The following is a 24,587-nucleotide window of genomic DNA, read 5'->3' on the forward strand; positions in this document are numbered from 1 at the left end:
AGTGGCTTCTGAAAACTGAAAGGGAGGAAGTTTTAGGTAATAGTCCTTCCTTTGTGAGGACTGAGTAATTACTGAGCCATTTAGCTGGTTCATTGATTTGCTCTGTAGCACAGCATCACATCATCATTTTTAAATACTCCACATATGATTCTGTTATTTGGAGTCCTACTGTAAGTACTTTACTGTTCAAAGGCGTTGACTAATACATACCTTTTAATGACATTAGATGACATATCTGACATTTCTTTAAATTATTCTGCTGAGCTCTAGTAATATGTTTATACCTCTAGTAATATGTTTATACCTTTTGTATATAGATATTTATGTACATATATTATTAAAATATAAATATAATAAATATATACTAATATATATATATCTCACGACGGTCTAGTATATTAGACCGTCGTGAGACAGGTTAGTTTTACCCTACTGATGATGTGTTGTTACCCTACTGATGATGTGTTGTTGCAATAGTAATTCTATTAGAAATTAATATTATATTAGATATTACTAATATAATATTAATGTATATTAATATATATTAACATATATTTTACATTACATATTCAGTACATATTCATACATTTTGCCGCATATTGTTTTCACAGCAGCACATTGAGGTAAATACTTTGCTTACTCGAGGTATTTCCCTTTTTTGGGCTTGAACTTTGCTCAACAGACCGATGGTCGCGGCTCTGGCGGTGCACCTGCGGCGCGCGTCCGCACGGGGGCGCGCCTCCCCGCACTCTGACGCCGCTGCCGTGGAAACGCGCCACCGGAGGAGCGTCACCACTTCCTGGAGCTCGCGCTGCTGCTGACATCAGAGGCGCAGCTCCACGGACCAACTCGGCTCCTCTGTCCGCCGTGTGTGCGCGGAGACGAGCGAAGCGCAGCTGGGGAAAAAAACCCAAACTTTACTCTGAGACGAATCGGCCGCCGTGCGCGGTTTCTCGGCTTTGGATTACGCGCTGGAGGAGGAGGATTCTGATGCGCGATCGCAGCTTGTAGTTGTTATTCCTGCGCTTCAGCTCAGAGCGCAGTTTCCGGATTTCAGTTCACTGTTTGGTGAAGATCTGCTCTGCATCTTTTTGGGATTTTTCCGTTCGGGTGTTTTGGACAACTTGCACTTCCTAAGCAGTTCATCCCCTTAAATCCTGCGACCGCTACTTGATCATGGAGTCACACAGACGAGGTAAGAGTTCAGTCGTGGCTGTTTGTCCTAGTGAGGAGGTAAATGTGCACCAGCAGCGGCTCTGGATGGACTTCTTGCAAGTGATAACTGGCCTTGGACGAATTAATTTCAATTCAAGTTCGTGAAACAGGTGTCGTTCGTTGTTTGTTTGGACAAAACCTGCATGTCGTTGGTGGAAATCTTTTTTTTAGTGGTTCTGCCTGCTACAGTTGACTTTCTTTGCATGTGGAGGTGTGAGGGATTTCTGGAGAGCCTCCGTCACCCTGCGCCTCGAACTCCATTCATCCTTTCTTTCTCTGCTGTCGCTTTCACACCAGTGTTTTCCTGGGGAAAAAACGGAATCCACAGCTCTTGCCTGAAAGGTTTCTTACTCCTTATGCTTATTTCAACCATTGTTTTGTGGTCGTTGCTCGTTTCCATCCATGTCACTGTACTGTACAGTAGGTGCATGCTTTTGTATAGATAAGGCCTCATCCGGGCCAAAAGTTAGACTTTACTGAGACCATCACATTCATGGGCTCTCAGGAATGTATACGTGACCTTATCAGCGCTTCGTGCATTGGCTTTAAAGTCAGAGTTGAGCTGTCAAGTGGAACCCGCCCACAGATACGGCTGGTGTGACTCTAGTCTGATAAAGGGATCCCACAGTGAAAACGCCATTGTGTCACTGGAGCCATGGGTTAAAAGTTGTGCTTTTTATTTAATTCTTTTACTTTGCAGGTCACATTGTTTGAAAAAGCAATTTGTATATTGATATTTTTGGGTTGCCAGACCTGTAGGTTGCAGACATTATGTCATGTAGCTCAAAGCGGCTCGTGCTGTCACTCCTCCACGTCCCCGTACCGTTTCCTACGGTTGATGTCATCCTTTCTCTTTTATCTGAGCGCCTTAATCAGCCTCGACCCCCTCGCGTCACCGACACCGCGCGGAGTCACGCCATCGTTTGCTGAATTGGCAGAGAGCGACTCGCCAGACGCCCACTGAGCCGAGGGCTGGGGGTCAAAGGTCAGCGTGCATCGCACAGGGCAGGCTCACTGATTACGGCCTCTCGAGGAGCTATTCTAGATGTTCCATGTAAACTGGAAAGCTGATGTCATCGTTTGCGAGACGCTGTTACTGCTCATCTGCCTGCTGTGTCGTACTATATGTTAGACAAGCTCTGACTGTTTTAGCATCTAAAATAGACCCTAAACATGTTCTTGAGGAGAATCTTTCTTGGAAGGCATTCAACACGTGATACCTTACCCATCTCCCCTTCTAAACCTGTTTTGCAGGTGTAGGCCTAACTGAAACCTACATTACTGCTGTGCATTGAAACTTGGATGCATGTAGTACAGTAGCTCTTTGTGTACGCAGTGCAAAGTGAGCATCACGGTGGTTATTTATGGAGGCCCCTGCCTTAGGAACACAATGTAGAGCCCTGAGATAAGCCTGTGTTGAAGCGTGGAACCTGAGGGAGGGATTAAAGCATGTAAGACTATCGTTCTCCAAAGCGTTGATGGGCACAGTTTCCCCTTTTCCCACCAAGGAGTGGAGGAGTTTGCTTTTCCCAGTCGCTGGAGAGCCGCCATCGATCCACACGGTGACGTCACTGCGTACGTGTGCACGCGTCTCCAACAGGAAGCATCAAGGAGCAACAGCAGCGCCAGACACTTTAAGCTCATGTGCAAAGATTGACGCTGCCCAAACGCAGGTGTGCAGAGCTGGGTGCGGCCCGGCCCGGCCCGGCCCGGCCCGGCCCGGGTGACGTGAAGAGGCGGGTCGGCGCTGAGGATCCGCGGAGAAATGCGAAATGGCCGCCTTTTGCCTCCAGTAACACTAGTGGCACGTGGTGCCGTGCAGGTCCGGCCCCCTCCTCCCCACTAACCTACAGGAAGCCGTCCTGATTGAGCTTTGTCTGCGGCGCTGGGCCCACTACAGGGACAATGGCACCAGCAGCAGCGGGGCCAGAGGCCACAGGGACAGGCAGATAGACGACACACAGCCAGACGGGATGAGAGCGGAGCGGACCGGAAGTGGGGCCGCGTCGGCCATCTTTTTGTTTCCTCTACCTTCAAACCACGAAAGACGGGCCTCTCGGGGCCCAGAAACGCTCTCTCCACAGCTGTTTGACATGAAGCGGCTTCAGACCGTGAGGTGCCTCCACACGGCTGTGTTTGGGTGGAGGAGCACAATGTGCCTGTAACGGCATGTCAGCGCCTAATGGAAAAGACAGCTTACGTTACGGATCGTGCTGAGATTCCTCTCGGGGGGAGAATCCTGTCGTAGTGATCCAGGGAGGGGATATTGTGCATGGCAGGAGGATCGCGTCTTCATTCGGCTATTTTTAGCCCGCTGCGCTCTGCGTTGTGTTAATGGTGGACAAACCTGCTTATCTCCCAGCAAACACGTCCTTCGCTTCCACCAAGGAGGGTTCACATACAGTACACTGACCATTTAAATGAGCCTGCACGCTGGAGAAGTGTTAGACGTTTGCTGCTTTCAGTTCACCTTTTGGTTCTTTGCCTAGCGGAAGAATGAAGGCGCTGATTTTTATTTGCACATCAAGTGTTAATGAAGAGAGGGACTTTTTTTGCATATATCCGGCCCTAAACCAGATTTGAGCCTGATAACGACACTAGATTAGACACCAGGACATCCCCAAAGGCTGATTTCACTTGAGTGACTTTTGAACGGGTTCATTCAAATGTCAGTTATTAAGTTAAGTAGCGTCATCTGGATCTACAGTCGAGGTTTTGACAGCTCTGTACTTGTGTGTCCCTTCATTGGAAAGGAAACGACAGGAGTCCTGAAAAGCCTCCGTCTGCTCACTGCGCAGCATGAACACACGCATTGTCTTACTTCCCAGAATCCACCAGCGTAAACGTCTGACTCACACAAGGAGGACACAACAGTCCTGGCAAACGCCGAGCAGCCGGTGACCTTTAAAAAAAAACACAAGAGTCATCTAAATATTCTGACTCATTAATCACCTTTTACTTGCTGTCCCTGGACAGTGTGAGCAGCGCAGATGAAAGCTGGAGAAGGAGAAGCTCTTGTATCTCCAGGAGAGTGATGTCATGCCGTGAGGTCATGCTTTCAAATCGGCAGAGTGGGTTCCCACATCGCTGGCTGGGACATGGGAGTTCACCTCGCGGGGCTGCGACCAGGCTTGTCTGCCTGGAGGGTGATGTAAGAGAGCTGAAAGGCATGCGTCGTCTTGACTGCCCCCGCCAAAATAAAATCGCTGCGTGTGGTTCGATGGGCTCGTTAGGATTCCCCACAACGCTGCTCTGAAACTCTCTCCTCTGCCGTCTCCTCTTTAATTAATCTGTGTCCTCACGCTGTGACTTTGCCAGTAGACCAATGGCCTGACCGATGATGTTATCTATTATCTACAGTGAAGTGTGTCACACTTCTGGATGGGCACAACATTTTTATGACTTTCCTCAAAAAGCTCTGGAGGAGGACGCAGACATTTTCCTTTTCTTCCTCGGAGGACATGTGGCAGCGCAGCAACAGGAGCGTGCGGCGATTAGCGTTTGATCTTCAACAAGCGGGGCTGTCACGTCGGCCCGGCTGCCAAGGCGCCTGCGGAGAGCTGGGCACGGCGATCAGTGAGTCCCGCCAGCCCAGAGGGGTCGGGCCAGACGGGCCATCTGGCGGCGTGCTGGCACGGGACAGGGGCCGCTCTGTGCTGGAGCGGGCGGCGCGGCGTTGGGGGACCACCTGTCCCGCGGCGCCCCTCCATCACTTTCATGTGCGGTCAGCAGGACCGTATCATCACAGCCTGAGACTGTGACGCGTCAGACCTCCTCCCCGCTTTCAGTAAATAATAATACGGGTTTGTCACAGCTCTGCTCTGGCTCCGTGTTTCCTTTTTTGAGGCCGACACAAAGGCATCCCAGCTCCTCGCCTGGAACATTTGTCTGTGCCCAGTGTTTGGGGTACGAGAGACGCACTGTGCTTCCACAGCGAGCCACACATTCAGTACCACATGGACCCTCTTCGGTTTCCTTCCAAAAGGCTGGTGCTGGAGTCTGTTGATGATCGGACAAGCACAAAGTGATTCAGCGAGTAGAATCAGATCAGCATCATTATTAATACCATTTTTCTTCCCGACATAATGTATTGACGTTATCACTGTTGTCGTAAACACAGTGTATGTGTGACTGCAGCTAGTGACAGTATCTGATTGTGTGGAGTCATCACAAGCAGCCAGTTCTCAGATCAGAGACAAAGCCTCTTTGATTGAGCTGAATTTATTCGTGTTACAATATGAATAAATGATCGTATTTATTTACTCAGTGCATCCACAGCTTTTTTAACTCTCTCATTTTAGTTAGAGAAACAAATTCTCCTTTTATTTATTATTTCGCCGTGGCAGATACTGAAATGTGAAAAGTGTTGTGAAAAATGTGAAATGTGAAAATGTGATTCAGCCATTTCTATCTTTTAAGGTATGATTCTGCTCAGTAATAGTGAACTGTCAAAGTGCAGGTCGCTTTATAAAGATCGTATTCAGCTCTGCGTAGCCCTGAAAAACCTTATTTGGCCACAGCGTCATCCCTGAACCTTCCCTTACATGGCCACACAAACCGCTGCCGTAAACAAGGGCATGCGGCTCATATTGTTAATAATATGACAAAATGATACTCTAGTTCCTGTTCCCTTTTTTTGTGAAGCCTGCATTTAAAGATGTGTTTCTCAGGATGCATAGCCTCATAGCCTTAGAGCAGAGTAGTTGAGAGTGTTTTATTCATCACACTGCTGCATTTCCACCATTGTTACTGAGTTAATATCATCAGAGGAGCAAAGGTCCCGCGTCGTCTACTGTACCTGAACTCGCCGCACGCCAAGGAAGCGAGGGCAGAGTTGTTTATTGGTTTCTGCTTTTGCTCTCAGGGTGAAGTCTCCGCTCGCACAGTGAAATTGAGCTCCGTGCTCAAGTTCAACGGGCCCACTTCCTGATGATGACAGTAAACATGGGTGAGTAGCACGCGCAGCGGCGGAGCCCGGTTGCCGGGGAGCGCTCGCACCTCTCGCACTTCCCCCGGCGCCGAGGAAAGAGTGTGAGCGAAGGCGGGTTCGGGCTCCACACGCCGGCGTTTGTCATTCACTGATACGTGGATGCTTCTCAATGCAAACACGCATCCTAGTTCAGCACATGTGTTTATAGTCAAATGCACGGTACCAGACCTGTGGAGTCAGAACTCCCCGCATTTCTTACCATGTTGTCTTTCTTCCCTGCAGATGACGGCCTCCAAAATGGACCCGGGCAGCACAGGAACTTGCAAGGTACAGTAAATGCAAGTTCTGTTCAGTTGCTCTACGCTAAAACATGACTGATTGGTTTCAGGAGAAAGCCCGTCTGTCCGTCCGTCCGTCCGTCTGTCAGTTCGGTCACGTATTCTTAGTGACAGGTTAAACATTTCACTGGTTCCGTTGCGACTTAGCCGGGTTTTGCCGAAGCCCAAGGTGTGTGAGCGGCCCGGCCGGCCGTGCATGCCCTGGCTGCTGCCTCCCTCTCAGTGTGTTGGCTTTGTGCGTCAGAGCTTGGCCCATGCTGCTGCAGAGTGAGGACACATTTGGCTCCGGCTGCTAATCCTGCCGGATGCCTTTGCCATGATGTGTCGTTCTGCACCAGGAAATCCCCTCAATGTCTTCATTGAGGCGGCCTGCCTCTCTCTCTCTCTCTCTCTCTCACTCACACACACACACTCACACACACACACACACACACACACACATACACACACTGGCTTTCCTAGCTTTCTACTTGCAGCGATGGCCCCTTAAAACCAGCTCTATTCTTTCAAATCTCCTCCTTTATCTCCAGCTTCAAACTTCGAGCCGGGTCGAGCTGGAGAGAAAGCTCCAGGAAAGGAGCTGCTTTTGTAGAAAGCGTCACCCTCGGCCCCTTTTAACAGTCGAGAAAATAAGAAGGATGCAGGGTGATGATGAAATTTCCAGCAATCAGCCTCCATTGTGTAACGTTGCACAGTCGGCTTGGTTTCCCGGAATTCCCCTTCTTCTTCGCAAGTCAGATTTTACCAAAGGCCCAGTGAAAAGCACAGAAACCGAGCTGCAGGTATGTTCTAGTAGGTTTCCACATACTGGAGGACGTGCTCGGCTAGTCAGGCTAACGTGGACAGGAGGTTCCTGGGGTTTCTGGCAGGGACGTGTGGCTGGTGTGCGAGCTGGCGGGTTAGCCTTAGCCCGGCGGGCCCGGCGGGCCGGAGTGATGTAATAGCTTCAGTTATAGGCAGCCACCACAGCCGGATCTGTACGCCACTACGCATTCCTCACACTCGCTGCCCCCTTTGGTTCCGCCAACCCTCATCCACCCCCTCCTCTCTGCTATTATCCATAGGTTACAGGAGACACACACACACACACACACACACACACACACACACACACACACACACACACACACACACACACACACACACACACACACACACACACACACACACACACAAGCCTCTGTTTACTTTGTATCCTTGACTGCGAGTGGCCAGAGTCGTCTGGACCTCGGAGCCTGGAGAGAGAGAGAGAGAGAGAGAGAGAGAGAGAGAGAGAGAGGCTGTGATAATGAATCATGGACTCAGTGTGTTTGCAGTTTGCTGTTGCTGGGTTCATTTTCCTGACAATGCACATCTTAGATGTCTGGTGTGACTGAGCATTAATCTGGAGTAAAGTGACTCTGTATTCAGAGACAGTGACTCAGTTCCTTCCTGCTCACTGGGGATAAGCCTGGTGCGTCATCCACTCCTGCTAAAGGCTCGTTCATGGCGTCGTCCCCTGCAGGTTGTGCACATACTGTATGTAGGTGTGTTCATTTTTTCGCTCTCATTCTCTGCGTCTTATCTCCAACACACCCCAGTGGAGGAAGCAGCTGTAAACCTGTTGCAACGCGGAGGAATGTTCCAAATAAGCGGATTCCTGACATGACGGGAAATATTTCTTTTATCGTCACCAGCTTTGACTTAATAACTCATCCAGTATAATTATTGATTCACTGCGTTCGTTCAGATCAGTCCTTCCCTGCTATTTGCTGTGCGAGAGATTCTCAGGGTGTGACTTAAGTTTCTTATCGCTCTGCCTTTTTTAGCTTCTCTGTGAGAGGAGGGAGCGAGTCAGTGTTACCGAACACAACACATCCACCTCTGTGGTTAGCTGCGTCTGTTTATGTTAAACCACTGTCTGGGCCAGAGGTGAAAGCGTATGGGCGCTATGTCGGCTGTAGCAGCAGGATCGTTATCATCCTAATTATAGAAAAGCAGACTCTCTGGTTATTTAGCAATTAAAAAGATCTGTTTCTGCCTCATCCCACCTGCAGACAACCTGGAATTAGTTGGAATAATGTCCTTTTTTTTCTGATGACAGTGAGGCCCTATGGTTACTTGTGGGACCTCAGCCAAAGGGCCTTTAAACTTTAAAGGCCTTTTTGAGGGTCAGGATGCGATTTTAGGGCTAAGGTTAGAATTGAGGTTTGGTTCGAATTAGAGCAATGGTTAAACGTCTGACTTTATTTGTGATGGTTAGGTTTAGGGGGAGGGGCTAGGGAAGGCATTATGTCAATGGGGAGTCCCCACGTTGATGACAAACATGGTGTTTTGTTAGAAGGGCTGTGTTGGCATTCAGCAGGCTTAGATGCTGAACAAGCTATTTTAACCATACTAACCTCAATCAGTATTTGTATGTGCAAGTGAGGGTGTGTGTGTGTGTGTGTGTGTGTGTGTGTGTGTGTGTGTGTGTGTGTGTGTGTGTGTGTGTGTGTGTGTGTGTGTGTGTGTGTGTGTGTGTGTGTGTGTGTGTGTGAACCCACTGGACGGGCCGGCCGTCGGCAAACAGCTGGCCACGCAAGCGAAGCAGTGGGAGCGGGATCAAACGGCATCTCCTGCTCCATCTGCTCCCTGTGCTACTAACACACATGCTGCACAGAGGGAATGACGTGTCGGAGTCTTTTGGGGAATGCGGTCTTTCCTGCAGGTGCTGCTTCTTTTACCTGGACGTGGAACACGTCTAGTAAATGGCAGTGTGTGTCTGACACTGGCTCTGATGCAATCACTGCTCTTTCATAATTGTTGTTACATCTGTTACATGTGAGAGATATGGATTGAACCTTTGGTTAACCAGTTTTGTCTAAGATCATTTTAAATCTAAAAAAATCTCGCCATTTCCGCCTGAATAGAGATGAAGGAGAAACAGATTCAGCTCGGAGGCATCTCCCACTTTGTTTTCTGTACAGTAGAAAAGGAAGAACAGATCATTTGCGCAACCTCTGCCGATACCAGGAGTTTCCTCATTGCTCGGTCTGCGGCAACGTGAGCTGCAGGGCAAGTGACGAGACCCAATTATCTTAGCCATCGTGACCCGGCGCCGCCCCCCCAGGCGAATCCTTCAAGGCTGTCATGCAACGTGGTGGTTGGGGCAGACAGGCCGTATAGCACATTACTGATGTGTATTCTGTTCTCAGATGACGAAGAGGCGCTGAACTCCATCATGAAGGACCTGGCAGCCCTGGGTCGCTGCTACACCCAGCACAGAGCCCTGCTCTTCAAACAGGTACGTCTGCCCTGCTGCGATCGGGTCCAGGGTGTCGTTTGACTTTCAATCTTCTTCTTTGAGTCTCAATGATGCTAATTTGGCCACAGGTGACACCTACTGTACTGCATCTAAACTCTCAAATCAATGCCGACTACCTCAAATTTTTTGCTGTACAAATGATTAGAAGTCGTTTTTGGGCAGCCCATCGTTTTCCTTTTTATGCTTTTCAAATTAAAACTCGAGCGCGTCCAGGATTCGCCTCGTCTCAATCACCTCGTGCCTCCGTCTGAAGTCGTTCCCCTGTGTTTGTTCTTCCCCGTGGTTCGATAAGTGGCAAATCCTCCTAAAGCAACACTTTATGATGAGACATCAACAAACAGCGTGGAACTGTTCTCAGTTTCCCCTTCGCTGGGGTAAAACCCCGACAGCCTGCGCTGGTCCGATGCCAGTTCAGATTTATGTCTGTGACATCACTGCAGACTTTCAGGTTCCTCTGGATTTCTGCGACATTCCGAGTCCAAAGCTTAGATCGCGTCCAGTTAAGGGATCATGTGCTAAACTCAGCAATAACACGACTCATTTAATGCCTCTTGTCACTTAAATTCCTGGTGCAGCTTATCATTTATTTAGCTGCCCAGAATCCAAACACGGCCGTGAATCATTTTAACTTTCCACTCCCATAACTCCCCTCTGTTGGTGTTTTTCCTCTCAACAGGATTTAAGAGTCAAGCTGGAGCATGAGAGAGAAAAACGGTACGTTGGAACCTCTGCATTGTTTTCTCTTCGCCTCTGTCCAAGCCCTGACTCTCCAGCTCGGATCTGTTTTGTTATGCTTTGCCATGCCTGGGATCTGGTGTCTAGGGGAAATCACAGTTGCATGCCAGAGTAGCAGGAGGAGAGGGAAAATTCCTCCTTTGACATTTAGCGGTAGCTTTGCATTTCAGACACGGGTGGCCATTGGGAGGGGGGGGGGGGGGGGGTTGGCAGGAGGACAGAGGGAGATCCAGTGTTTCAGTTCAGCGTCCAGTCTTCCAGACACACTTCAATCTAATACCTCCCCTCTGTCGGCCGCATCTTTCACCCGGCGGCCGCCTGTTCTTCCTCGCGACACCGGCTTTACGGCTCCTGAAGAGGCAGCGTTATAGTGTTTGTTTTGCACCCAAGGTGCTTCGCAGTTTGCCCAGCACGCCGGACGCTGAGTCGGGCTTTGTTTGGACGCTGAGCATCGTCATGGTCCGTGTACGGATGCTGTGGGAGGACGGTCTAGCCTTGGTTGAGAATAAAGGCCCTAATTGATGGGATCAGGCGTCGGTGCAGTGGTGCCACAGGCTCCACGCTGGGCCTCTCCACCGCCTCCCGGCCCTAATTGCCCACTGCTGAGGAAGAGGCGAGTGTTTCGTGTTCCCGTCTCGTCCTCGCTCCTGGAACGGACAGCAGCTCGCTCTGGAGGACATCGTCTCTAAATGTGAAGGGGCTTTTTTGGATCATTTTAGCCCCTCTGTGGAGTCAACCCCCCCACCCCCCTCCTCCCCTCTGGTCTCTTAGCTCTCTCTGTTTCACGTTTGCCCCAACTCCGACTGCTTTCACTTAATTTAGGCCACGGTTTAGAAGTCGTTAGCATATCCTGTGTTTGTGTCTGCTCCGGGTAAAATATTATTGAGCGATAACATCAGCATTGCTTACATATTTATTTATTCGAAGCAGCTGTAAGCACTGCTTGTAATTGAACAACAACGTGCATACAGTATGGAAAATCTGAGGAATTATCACCGACCCCACAGTTCTCCACAGCCTCTCTCTCTCTCCCTTTTTCTGTTCATTGTTTTTATTTTCCGTCCGGCAACTTTTGGTTTTTTAGCGGCAAAGCGGCGATAAAGCCAGAGTACACATTCGACTCCGCACCGGAGGCGGGACAGACTAATGTGACGACGGCTCTCGGACGTGGTGCAACAAAAGCAGAACTGAAAGGAGAATAAATAAATAAAAACAGGGATGAAGCCGAACTATATTTTATTATATTTCTCAAAGCAACAAACCCCAAGAGCTCTGGAGCTTTCCCACAGCTTCCCACTGATGTAGACATTTATGCATGAGCAGAGTTTAGTGGCAAGATGTGTGACTCAATAACATCCTACATCTGAGACGCGTCCACGCCGTCCACAATCGAACTGGATCTAATTGGATGCTCTCTCTTTTCATTGGCAAGCGTTGAAGGTTTGGAGCAGGAAGTGGGAGCTGTGTCCCTCTCTTCCCCCGGCTCTGCCTGCGGGTCTCCAGGCAGAGGGTGAAGGAACGGAGCCAGAGCTCGTGTGTGCGCGTGCGATTGTGTCCACGGGAGGAAGGGAACGGGGGAGCGCGCCGGGATGTGTGAAAGCAAATGTGCCTTTCCGACCGAGTGTGTGCGTCCACATGCTCGCTCAAAGGAAGGAAAGTCATATCTTCTGCAGCAGCATCCTCGTGCCCCCCCCCCTCTTATCACGCACATCATCGCCAAGTGTAAACAGAGACGTGCAGTGTTTAGCCGTGCCGCTGCTCGCCTCTGATCTGCAGACCTCCCTCTTCCCAGAATCCACTCTTCAAATGAGGGAACCAGTGAGCGGTCATTAAGATAGGAAGGACTTCGGCCTCTGATGAGGAAATGACGGGATGAAAACAAGCCTTTATCAGGATACTACACGCGGAGATAGCGAGACGAGCCAGAGGAGAATCTTTCCTTCTTCATTCCTTGACTTTCTCAGACTGTCTCCGCTCCTTCTCCCACAGCCTGTAAATACAGGCCCGTCTCTGTATCTTTCTCTCTGACACTCTTTGAACGAGGAGGGAAGGACACACATCCTGCTGCTTTTGCTGCCGCTCCAGCTCTTTTTTTTCCCCTCTTTTCCTCTCAGGAAGTTTCCCATCTGCCTGTGTGCTGGCTTAGCGGAGAGGCCCAGTGGTGTTGAAACAGTGGCTGATGCACACACTGATTGGGAAGCACAATCATGCATATAGAGCTCTGCAAACACACACATCCATATGTACACTCATTATAAGCTCTGCGATAAGCTGGGACTCGGACGGGCACACAGCCTGTGCACACTGGCTCACGTAGGCAAATGGTAGATAAGCGCTGGCATTTACATCGGAGGAGTTTATTCGGCTCCCGTTCTTCCTCCATTGCGTTGAGAAGCGCACTGTCAGCATCTTTCTAGCTCTCCTTGACCCTTGTTACTATGGAAACACTTTCAAGATTATTCTATTACACACACGTTATCTGACACTATTATTATTAGTACTAAAATCTCACACTAGCGTCCAACCCCAGCTCTGTTTTTGACCTCTGACCTCTGCTGCCCCTGTGCAGAATCATCCCGTTTCAGAGGCCGGTGAGGATCAAAGAGCTGCTGCAGAAAGTGACGGAAGCTTTTGGCCAGCAGATGGATATGTTCTTCATGGAGAAAGAGGTAATGATGACAAACACACGCATGTGTGAAGAAACACAAGAAAAAATGTCTCAAGCGGAAAATATTCACATGCCTTTTATATGTCATTGATGATGTCTCCTTGTTTTCTTTTAGATGCTGCTGCCTCTGAAGACTCAGGAGGACCTGGATCAGGCGGTGCTGACAGGCTCAAGCTTGGGGGCCAACGGGCTGCTCAGGATCCTGCTCAAGACCCCCAAGAACAATCACGTGAGTCCCAAACACCATGAGATGGAATGTTGTGAAGCAGACCTAGTTATACTGTGGCCATGGCGACCCGCTGCTCTTTTTCATACCATGTATTTACCTTCTGAAGTACTTACAGGTGAACAGCAGGGACAAACAGAGTGAAATGAAGTCATCGCGGTCGCTGGGGGATTTGAAGGGATCTCTGCTCAAGGGCTCGGAGCGTGTGCGCAAACACTCCACAGGTGAGCCGGCGCGCAGACACACAGAAATATGCAAAGTCACAGGCGACCAGGCCCGAAGCCGTCGGGGAGTTATTAACTTTGTCACGGCAGATTTTATTTCTATCAATCTTCTCGTCCGTTTAAAAAAAAAAAAAAGACAGAGGACACAGCAAAGGAAAGAGCAAAGTCAAATCCTGTTTATATTGAGCCTCCCTGTCCACCTGCTGAAGCCTCAAGGGTGTCCTGTCTGTGTCTATTTACAACCCAGAGTGATGCCCAGCCATAGTCATAGGAATGTTAATGACAGCAGGAAGTGCATGCTTTGTCTGGGCAAAAGTGAAGGTGAAGCAGAAGTTAAGTGGAAACGAGGAGCGGTTTCTGCAGACAAACCTGCAACACCTTTAATTAGTGGTGCTTCAAATTGGAATTACTGTGATTTCATCCACACCTATAAGCCTCCCTCCTGAAATGTCGGGCGTCTCCTTTAAGACAGACAGGCGTCCTCTTCGTGTCGCTCTGCCGTCCCTCCTGGCGTGTCTGGTAACACAGCGTGAAGGTTTGTTTGGCTCCGTGGAACGCTGAGCCCCCGTCTCCCACCACGTCTGAGTCTCACTCTCTTTCTATCAGGTCTGTCCAGAAAGGTCAATGTTTCTGTCATATCTGCGCGCACGCACGCACGCACGCACGCACGCACGCACGCACGCACGCACGCACACGCGCACACACACACGCACACACACACACACACACAGCGCTCGCTTCAGCGTCACATTTGCATTTTGGCTCAGCAACCGATCGCTGTCAACACCGATCCCTCTCGCACGACGCCGACGCCATCAGCGCCCGGCTCCTATAAGTTCTATAGTAGCGCCCTCTCCCTCTCCCTATCCGGTCGGAGGGAGAAGGAGAGGGAGAGGGTGACAGACAGACGTGGAGGGAGTGGAGGGAGCGGTGGCAGATGAGAGCTGACAGGAGAGCGGTCACAGTGGATGCTTGAGTGAAGATGTGATGCGAGCCGGGGTTCGGTGATGACGTGTAATGGGGGCGGGGGGGCAGTTAGAGGGGAGGAGGCAGGATAAGAGTTGAAGTTGCAGCACCGGCCGTGCCTCTGCATCCTTCCGCCTCGTCGTCTCAGTGGGTTCGGTTACTGTGTCAAGGACGAGCGCTCGGTCGCGGGAGTGTTTGTCACCGTAATTGAGGTCAGAGGCGGCAGCGCCGCGCTCCACTAAATCATCAGTCCTGGCTCTGTTGAACTCGTGTGCACGAATAACCCTCGCGATGCCCATTTCTCCTCGCTGCCCTCGTTTCCATCTCCCTTGCTTCACCCTCTACCCGTGTCCCGCCGTCCCCTCAGGGTCCCTCCACACGGGCCGGACGTCCCCGCCCCCCGGCAGCGTCCCCGAGGAGCAGCAGCAGATCGCTCGCCAGGGCTCCTACACCAGCATTCACAGCGAAGGCGAGTTCATCCCCGAGACCCTGGACCAGAACGTAAGCGCCTCCAGCGTGAAACATCTCCTGTAATTGGACTTCACTGGGGTTTTTTTTACTTTGAGATTCATAGCTGATACGATTAAAGAGCTGACTCCTTCACTCCTGCGTGACCTTCGACGGAACGCTGTGCGGTTCTGTAACAGCTTTGTTTATTTCTGGCCCGCTCATCGCTTTTTTCCACATCTTGTTACGGCCACTTACCGTAAAAACTCAGATACCAGCGCTTCTCCTCAAGTATGGCTTTAGTTAAACACATCAGCCAAGAGCACATACTGTGCTGTGTAAACGCTTCCCATCCTCTATGATTCATCACATGGGAAGAGTTATGTCCATTAATGACTACATGATACTTCATAAAACAGGACGGACAGTTCGGTGCTCACTGAGCCGATCTATGTTTTTAGTGTCCACATTTTTTTCGGAGTCCAGTTACAAAAGCTTTACTACAGCATATGCATTACAATGTAATGATTGCTCGTCTCCCTCCATGTTATCGTGCCTGCACTGCTCTGTATTCACCTCTCGTGATTTCATGCTCCGTGACCCACCGTCTGTTTGTGTTATTATGTCTGTCAGATGCTGGATCCCTTCGCGAGCTCGGACAATTCCCTGTCAAACAGCTGTCAGTCAATAGACCAAGCGCTGGACAGGTGAGTCATCATCCAGTGTTTGTGATCTATGATCCTTATCTGCGTAGATTTATTGGTATGATGTGCACATTGGTATTTTGGGCCAGCGGTGTTTACACACTTAGTTTGCATGAGGGTGTTTGTGCTTCTTAATACATGCACAGAAGTGGTAAGTGAGGTCTGTAAACAGTGGTAAAGGCCAACGGAGCTCTGACCCCGCTCCAGCTGCCTACGACGGAGAACAAACAGGCCGCATTGTTGTTGCCATAGCCACCAAACTCCTATCCGAGCGCCTGGATTCCTCTGTTATCGCGCGCGAGGAGGAAAACAGAAGAAAGCGCGAGCAAGGGCGTCCCGGATCAGAGGGAAACGAAGCCCGAGAGAGTTTGGACGCAGAGAGAGAGCGAGTGCGACGGGTGAGCGTGAATCGAGAGGGGAAAAAGGACGAGAGCGAGCGTCGGACGGAAGCGGCGCTACCTGCACGAGGCCTATCCGGGCTCCGGGCTGCAGAACAATGGCAGGAAGCGAGCGCATGGAACGTTTCCCTGCGCGCGGGCATGCGTGCCCCTTATCCAGGGCCTCGTGGCCCCGCGCCGCCCCGCGGCCGGCAGAGACGTCACGGTGCCGACCACCGGCAGGCCGGGAGCTGGACGCACACGCCGTGGTTCCACCGCAGGAGCTCCGCCTTCTGCCTTCTCACAGCCGAGAGCTCCGGCTTATCTTTTCTAAAGCAACGCGCCGCTGCTTCGTGGTCTCTGCTTCCGCAGGCCCCGTGAAATGCAAAAGAGGCATTTTGTGCTGTTTTACAGTCAGGGCTGCTCTAAAGTTTCCCTCCAGCCGCTTTATTTGAAGATAAGGAGGAATTACCTCGGTGAAGAGTTTCATTTTTGAATGAAAATTATTCCTCTCGTGTTCTTCTCTTGTCGTTCCAGCCCTCCTTTCTCACAGAACAACCGCGACAATAATTACCTGAACCTCAACTACGAATACAAAGGTAAGAGGGGAGAAATCTGCAGCAGCTCCTGACAGAATTCTCAACTTTCTACAGACACAAATTAGATCATTATTAAAAGGTTCTTTGTTATCTGAAAGAACCTAGAACGTGCCCTCTGGGGAGCTAATGAGGAGGTTTAATGGTTTTACCTCAGCTCTGTACTCAAAATGAACAAGTGGAAGGCGATATCCAGGATGTTTTTTGCGTCTGATGAGATGGTGAAGAGTGTGTGACGCCGTCATCATCACTTTCCTTATTTGTCTCGTCCCACCATCTTTCTGTTTTCCTGTCTTTTCATTATCACCTCCCTGACCAGCCCCCCCCCCCCCCCTCCCCCTGCGCTCCTTCATCCCCCGTCCCTCGGGTCCCCTGGGTCCGTCCCCTTCAGAACGCAGATCAAATAGAGCAGGATGACTGATGGCGCCGCACGAATCCTTATGAGCGGCGGCGCCACAGCATCTTTCCCAATCTGGTCATGTCTTTTCTTTCTTTTATTTGCACCCAACCCGTGATACAAATAAAAAAAAGGCAGGGGGTGCACATAGTGTGGACAGAGTGGTAGCATGGGAGCTTTCGTGCAGCTGCAGATGCAGCATGGGCACACATGAGTCCCGTACACGTGCCTGCGCGCAAGGGCCTCCCTGATCTGAAGCCGTGTGGCTCCCTTCCTCCCGAGAGCTCCAGTATTTGTTTACCATTCCCTGTGAGTAGATTTTTCCTCTCTGTCCTGCGCTGCCAAACACAAAAAATAACTCTCGTCTCCATGGGATACGGCCACAAAAACAGCGCAAGGGGAGGCAGTCATCTGACAGAACAGCTGCTTCCAATTGCAGTGGCTCCTCCACTCTCCACCGTGTGTGTGTGTGTGTGTGTGTGTGTGTGTGTGTGTGTGTGTGTGTGTGTGTGTGTGTGTGTGTGTGTGTGTGTGTGTGTGTGTGTGTGTGTGTGTGTGTCTCAGCACTCGCCTGCGTCAGCACCGCACCCCACCTGCCTTTGGTTACTGCTCCGCTGGGTTCGGGCTAAGGCTAAGCTAGCACACATGAGCTGTTTTACTTTCATCCCTTGGCTGCAGTCGGCCGATGCAACAGGCTCAGGTCTGTCCTCCGTTCTGCTGCTTTGATGCCCAGACCCGAGCCGTGCACTTCATCAAACCTGCGTTACTGACCAGGGACTGGAACAGCAAGCGGCCGTAAAGCTTTTGGGAGGGGGAACAATGTGACTGTAACAGCAGGATTGCTGGAAGGCCAGATTAGTGTTGAATGTAGGGGTCACTTCCTGACGGCGCTGTGTCGTTGCTCCCTCTTCAGGTCGCCACGGGAAAGGAGGGACTTTCCCCCGTCAGTTCCAGTTGCCTAATCGCAGCAAGGATTATGGAGACCGTAAGCAACAGCAGCAACACTATCACTGCACAAACGACACACATTCATGATTTATTTTCCAATTAGAGCCCAGATGTTTTTTTTACATCTCTTTGAAGTACGTCTTGCTCAATTCCGAGCTTCCAAATGGTTTTGGTACCTTTTCGCACCATGTCCAGATTTGGCCGCTGCTCCAGGCAGCTGCAAGTAATTGCTTACTCAGAGACTAACCTTGGCTTGCACTGATTTACGCTTCCCTGCGGTGAATTCGAACTCGTGTAAAAACACAGCACCCTGCTTCCTGTCTGAGGGGAAGTGGGATGGAGTGGCACTCCACTCTGGCCCTAAGTCTTGGCCAAGCTCAGCACCTGTATAATAGCTGTGTGAGAACGGTGTAAAAATGATTCACTGTGCAAACAAAGATGTGTGTGTGTGTGTGTGTGTGTGCTTTTGCAGGTCGCAGGACGCTTCCACGGAGCTTCATGCCACAGGAGAACCTGTTCCAGCTGGTTCCCTCCAGCCGCACGCGCAGCTACAACGGCGACAGCACGCTGCAGTACAGCGACCTGCGCTCCCTGGGCCGCACGGCCGACAAGAGCTGCCAGCGCGGCACCTGCAAGTGTGAGTTGCTCCGTTATTAAAACCTAAAACCATTTGAGCACCGTTAAACAAACGGCTCGGCTTTTCTGTCATTCACACGAACCCTCGGCGCAGACGGTTCAGAACTGTTTGTCCAGAGAGCAGCTGGTCGTCAGACCTCAGCGCTTTTTACTGCAGCGCTGAGAACCACCTAATGTTCACATAAGACCATGTGTCGGCCATATTTATTGCGGGTGTTTATACGTCTTTTGCAAGACATAAACACACGAGCTCTGACAGCAGGTTTCCTTCCTGAAACCATCAAAACTGCTCTACTACTAAACTGCTGGCATTAAATGGCTAGTGAGATTAAAATGCTCTGGACAAACAGTGGTTGGAGAATTTCAGATTTATATATGATGTAAAAAAATATTCTTTACGTTATGAAACTTTAAGGAGAAGAGATGACATCATTAAGTCTAGAGGCAAAAGTAGGTTTTCCAGTAAACAGCATGTTTAACTTGCAGGAGGTGGGAGAGATAACGTACAGTAGAATTCCCAGCAGGCGTCTCATCTCGTCTGTCGTGAAATGAAAGGCAGACTCAGCATTCTGGGACCCACGCGTCCTCCTCACCCACGCGCGACCAACAGGGTTTAGCGCTCAGCGCCAGCGTCTGGGCCTGAGACGTCGAGTCTCGTTCCCTTTCGTCTGCGGAGCCCGGTTTGTCTCCGATATCGGGGGTTTCTCCCTCTGACGGGGTCTGCGGTGGGGGTTATTTAACGGCCCTGTGGCGGGTTAGACGTCTGGTCTCCGCGAGTTACAGCCGAGCCTCGCGGTCGATCTTGACGCACGCCTCGGAGATCGGTATTTCACCGCGGATCCGTCTGCCTGCTGAGGCTTAGCGGCTGAAATGATGGAGCGCTGGGTTTTCACCACGTGCGCCTTTGCCCCCGCAGCTCCGCGGGCGCCAGTCAACTGGCGACAGGGGAAGCTCCTGGGACGCGGGGCGTTCGGGGAGGTCTACCTCTGCTACGACGCCGACACGGGCCGCGAGCTGGCCGCCAAGCAGGTGCCGTTCGACCCCGACTGCCAGGAGACCAGCAAGGTGAGAGAGAGAGAGAGAGAGAGAGAGAGTTTGGAGGAGGTCTCGGCCTCAGGAGGCCGATTGAACGTGGCACGTCTGTTATTTCAACCGTGTTGTGGATTCTCTGCTCCTTCTCTGCAGGAGGTGAACGCTCTGGAGTGCGAGATTCAGCTGCTGAAGAATCTGCGTCACGAAAGGATCGTGCAGTACTACGGTTGTCTGCGGGACCTCGAGCAGAGAAAACTCACCATCTTTGTGGAGTTCATGCCTGGGGTGCGTATTGTGCGCTACAGGGCATTTAGTCTTTAATAAGTCGCAGTGTAGCCACGAGTGATGACATCAAATCAGCCTAAGAATCATTCTGAGGGGTCTTTGCAGTCAACAAACATGTGCTCGGTGGTTGATGTCAGCAGAACCGCTCAGTTTATGGGATCGTTTTCTCACCAAACGAGCGTCTTAATGAGCCGCTGTCGCCCATGGACCGGGTCCTCGAGCCTGTTTTTAATATTTACTGCGCCATTTGTTTTCTGAGCGCTGACTCTTAGTCACACATTGTCTGGAAACTGGAAATGTTTATGTTTGGCTGGCGCTGGCGCTGGCACCGGCACCGTGGTGAGCTGACCGGGCCAAGTTTGTGTGTGGCTGCTTGGCACCGCGGCGGCCCGAGGTGTCTGTGTGAGCTGGAGTCGGTCGTCTCCGTCAGGTGTGGATGGATCAGGTCTTTCCCCCTGCAGCTCCCTCGTGAGGAACAAACGTTACATGACGGTGCACATTGTGTGTTTATGTGCTTGTTTTTTTGTTCTTCAGACTTGGCTTAGATGCCGCCTTCCTGAAAAACAAAATGATTCCACTGCAGCTGGAACATCAGCACTTTCCTTTCCCACATTTAGATGAGACCTACCCATACACATCACTCCATCCAAAGCACCACAATACAAATAATCTGTGTTTTCACAGCCATAGGATAATACAGATAGAAAGTCATTTTACACTGCATCTCTGTGTTGTTCCTGTCTCCCCAGGGCTCTATAAAGGACCAGCTTAAATCCTATGGTGCCCTAACTGAGAAGGTGACAAGGAGATACACCAGACAGATCCTCCAAGGAGTCTCCTACCTGCACAGCAACATGATTGTACACAGAGACATCAAAGGTACCTAGAAAAGAAGAGGTTAATCGGATTTGTGTCCAGCGTGTAGAATGGATCCTTTTGGGAAAAGTGTTGCTGACGAACATACAGATTCATTCACATGAGCTCTGGTTTCCATTTTCCCACTTGGTTATTCATCATCCACATAATGAGCCTGGAAAACGGGCTATTTTGAACTTTCCTCTGAGTTATATTAGGCGTCACGTCGGTGAAAACGGCCAGCCTAAAAGCGCGGGGCGCCGGATGGAAAGGCCTCAGTTTGGCTGCCCACAGCTGTGGGAGTCGCTGCTCGTCTCGCCAGGCGGAGAAACATACTGTGTGGTGGGGATAGAAGATAGTAGCCCTCACAGCGTCAAGCCAGGCTCTCTGAGAGGGTACAGTACGTGGGTGGGACTTTCCACTCACAAAAGATTTTCTCGTGTAATATACGGTGCGTGCTTATCGCAACAGAGAGCTCCTCTGTACGCAGCTAAAAAAAGCTGTCTGCACGCCGCTTGTGGGAAAGAGCAACGTGAAATATATACGTCCCTAACAAAATCCCCAGCGCAGTTTCCATGATTTATTGGACCCCACAACCCACGTACAGGCGGTGGAAACAGGTTAAATAAGTGATGAGTTACATTTCTACTCCCATAATATCTTGTCTCGCTCAGTAGGTGTGGACAGAGAGAGAGAGAGAGAGAGAGAGAGAGAGAGAGAGAGGCGTGCATTAGTCACTAATCAAACAAGTGGAGAGGCTGGAGGAAATGGGATAGACGTGGCTATGTGACATGGACAGGCTGTCGGAAAATGACTAAGGAAGGAGGCTTAGTAACATGTTGTTGTTTGATTCATGTGAAGTTTGCAGACATTTAGCTCCTTTTTTTGGTAGAGGTTCTTTGAATGGAAGGATTTCCTGGTGATTTAAGTGGGTGAAGAGTTAAAGGCGGCCGTTTTACTTTTACTGAGAAGTGCCAAACAGTCCTGGAGACTTCTATCGTTTCCCTTTCGCCTCGGTCTGTGGAATTACTGGCAGGGGCACTTTGCAACCACACTGTAATGTCCGACTGCATTAATTGAACCTCGAGCCATCAAAGCGTGCCTTGATGGATATTGAAAGCACTCTGGAGACTCTTAAATACTTCTGAGCACACTCTGTTTGGTTCCACCAGGTGCTAACATCCTGCGGGATTCCTCGGGGAATGTGAAGCTGGGAGACTTTGGAGCCAGTAAACGTATCCAGACCATCTGCATGTCTGGTACAGGGATCAAGTCTGTCACTGGCACCCCCTACTGGATGAGCCCAGAAGTCATCAATGGGGAGGGGTACGGCCGGAAAGCTGATGTATGGTAAGGATAAGATCAGATGGAGCTGTGATGGGACCCAAAGGGGACATTAAAAGAGTGTTTTACCAGCACAGAGCAATAAAAGCATCTTTATAGGTGGGTGGTACAGTAATAAATTAGGCTGGGTTATAAATGTGTGCTAATGTATTAAGGTACCTTAAAGTATATTCAATAAATATGAAAACATAGAAACAGCTGCTCACAATTTAATGTGATGCCATTATAATGATGTCTGGTGTTCTGCCTGTTGTTTCCTTCAGGAGTGTCGCCTGCACTGTTGTGGAGATGCTGACCCAGAAGCCTCCTTGGGCCGAGTACGAGGCCATGGCAGCCATTTTTAAAATCGCCACGCAGCCGACGAAGCCCTTGCTTCCCGAGAGCGTGTCCGACACGTGCAGGGACTTCCTGCGTCTGGTATTCGTGGAGGAGAAGTGGCGTCCCACCGCAGACGGCCTGCTCAGCCACCCGTTCGTCCAGGGCAGTTTCTGAGGCCCGCGGACCCCCCCTTCCCTCCCCTGCCCTGCGAGGCCTCCACGGCCCAGGTGCCTCCCCTCCACTCCGGCCCGCCCCGTCCCCAGGGCCCCCCTCCGTCAACCAGGGTCCCGGGCCCGCCACCAATCCGCCTTCCTGCCCTGTCATCGATCACCAGTGTTTGCCTTGTGAGGGCCCCTGCATTTCTCACCAACCCGCTCAACCAGGATTATTCACCGAGAGGCCAGGCTGACTGCTGTCAGAGCCCCAGGGTGCCCCGCGGAGCCGCAGCGAGGCTCCTCGGGAGAAGACTGACGAGAGAGCACTTAGCAGTCTCACTGGACGTGGACCGAGAGCAGGAAAAGTGAGCCGCGACAGGGAGAGAAGTGATGCCTGCAGCTTTCTGGGTCTTTACTCACACCTACTGCCACAGAACAGTGTCATGACACTGCTGCATACATGACAGTACTGTAGGTTACTCATCAGCCAAGTGAGCTGCGAGTGAGATGGTCAGATATTTTTATATGACACATATAAAGTCATGCTAGCAGATGTTTTCTGTTTGTATTGTCACCCAAGACAAATGTAAATGTATTTTCATCAACGCCTTACAATAAGACTTTGTAAGTAAGAATGTCATTTTTTTTAACATCTGCCCTGTTTTCAAAGCACTCACAAGCCCATTTTGAAGGACTGTCAACATTGCACTTTTTATATCATGCAGTGAAACATGCAGGATAATCAACCGAGGAGATATTTTTCTATCTGATGCATTTTTATAGACTTTCATAATGAAAATGGTGTCGTTCGTTCAAGCGTGAAGAGGAGAAGAACCAAACTTTTGCATTGGTGTGCAATGTCTATTAAGCAATACCAACACTGCTGTTAGAGTCTGTGCCATCTATTCCAGCTTCCTAGACAGTCAGCCTTGTTCCCTTCACATGTGGCCAAAGAGAAGTTGCACAGACGGATGATTTGGTGGTTATGAGGCTGCGTGGATGAGCAGACTTAGTCACGTTGGTTGGTTTGTCACCTCAGAGCCCTTTTAGCCTTTTGTGTTATGGCAGCTTTGTGCACAAACGTTCTACACAAACCAAACCGTATATATTGACGTTGCATTAAGATTGTGGTAACACTTCATGATATTAGAGTGAAGGGAAGTTTCTGGTCACCCCATGCCTTTACTTTCGCTGTCCACTCTATAGGAACCAACCACCCAGTAACCACGTGACAGCACGCCTTGCTTTGTGTAATGTCATGAGATGTGTATGTGTCACCAAAAAGTGTCGAGTTGGTCAGACGGACATCAATGCTGTATGAGGGGGGAGATGAAACTTGATCCGGGGACTGATCGTTCCCACCTTCTACGCGGTAGCTGTAAATCAGTGGCACTTAAAGAATGATGATCAAATATTTTTGGACCCTCGTCAGTGCCTTACCTGAATTTGTATGTAATCACAAATGTTCACTGCCAAAGTGGGAAGCTTGTTGATAAGGTGAGCAGCCGTTCAGTAGAGAGCACACACGACATGTGTGGGTTTTTTTATAGAAAAAAAGATTATACTGTAAATACATATTGTTCTGCACTTTTGTATGACATTTCTTTTGCATTATATACAAAATGATTTGATGAAATAACTACGTTCTACAGTAGATTGTACTGTGATTTAGACGGGCGCACGAGCGATGGTCTCTGAGAGCTGGTATGAAAAGGCAGCAGGCTTTCGATTGGGACAGTTTTGTCTTTATGACAAAGTCTAGAAATATGAACTGTATTAAGTCGTTGATCTTTTGTACATTTAACTTAATAAATCAAAGGTCTAAGACTATATGCTTCAGTTTTATCCTGTCACCTTGTGTTTTCTGTGTCTAAAAGGCTGACGTACATACCAAAGTCACATTTT

General features: G+C 50.1%; 1 protein-coding gene and 1 long non-coding RNA gene across 2 annotated transcripts; one reads left to right on the forward strand and one right to left on the reverse strand.

Annotated features, from left to right (window-relative positions):
• Positions 1-802: 802 nt before the first annotated feature.
• On the forward strand, positions 803-24,512 carry map3k22 (mitogen-activated protein kinase kinase kinase 22). The gene is made up of 18 exons (XM_029147513.3): positions 803-1,195; positions 6,080-6,163; positions 6,428-6,472; positions 9,660-9,748; positions 10,446-10,483; positions 13,074-13,173; positions 13,288-13,401; positions 13,508-13,622; positions 14,956-15,089; positions 15,669-15,742; positions 16,654-16,715; positions 18,023-18,094; positions 18,530-18,694; positions 19,610-19,758; positions 19,879-20,010; positions 20,760-20,889; positions 22,038-22,215; positions 22,473-24,512. Exons 2-18 carry the CDS (start codon positions 6,145-6,147, stop codon positions 22,699-22,701), a joined length of 1,845 nt encoding a protein of 614 aa, XP_029003346.1. The 5' UTR covers positions 803-1,195; positions 6,080-6,144; the 3' UTR covers positions 22,702-24,512.
• Positions 4,176-6,686, reverse strand: LOC129603980 (uncharacterized). The gene is made up of 3 exons (XR_008694479.1): positions 6,405-6,686; positions 6,014-6,141; positions 4,176-5,214 (listed from the first exon to the last, which is right to left on the reverse strand). It is a non-coding gene; the product is annotated as an uncharacterized LOC129603980 (long non-coding RNA).
• Positions 24,513-24,587: the final 75 nt, after the last annotated feature.

This window comes from Betta splendens, chromosome 4 (assembly GCF_900634795.4).
Source record: "Betta splendens chromosome 4, fBetSpl5.4, whole genome shotgun sequence".
Lineage (NCBI taxonomy): Eukaryota > Metazoa > Chordata > Actinopteri > Anabantiformes > Osphronemidae > Betta > Betta splendens.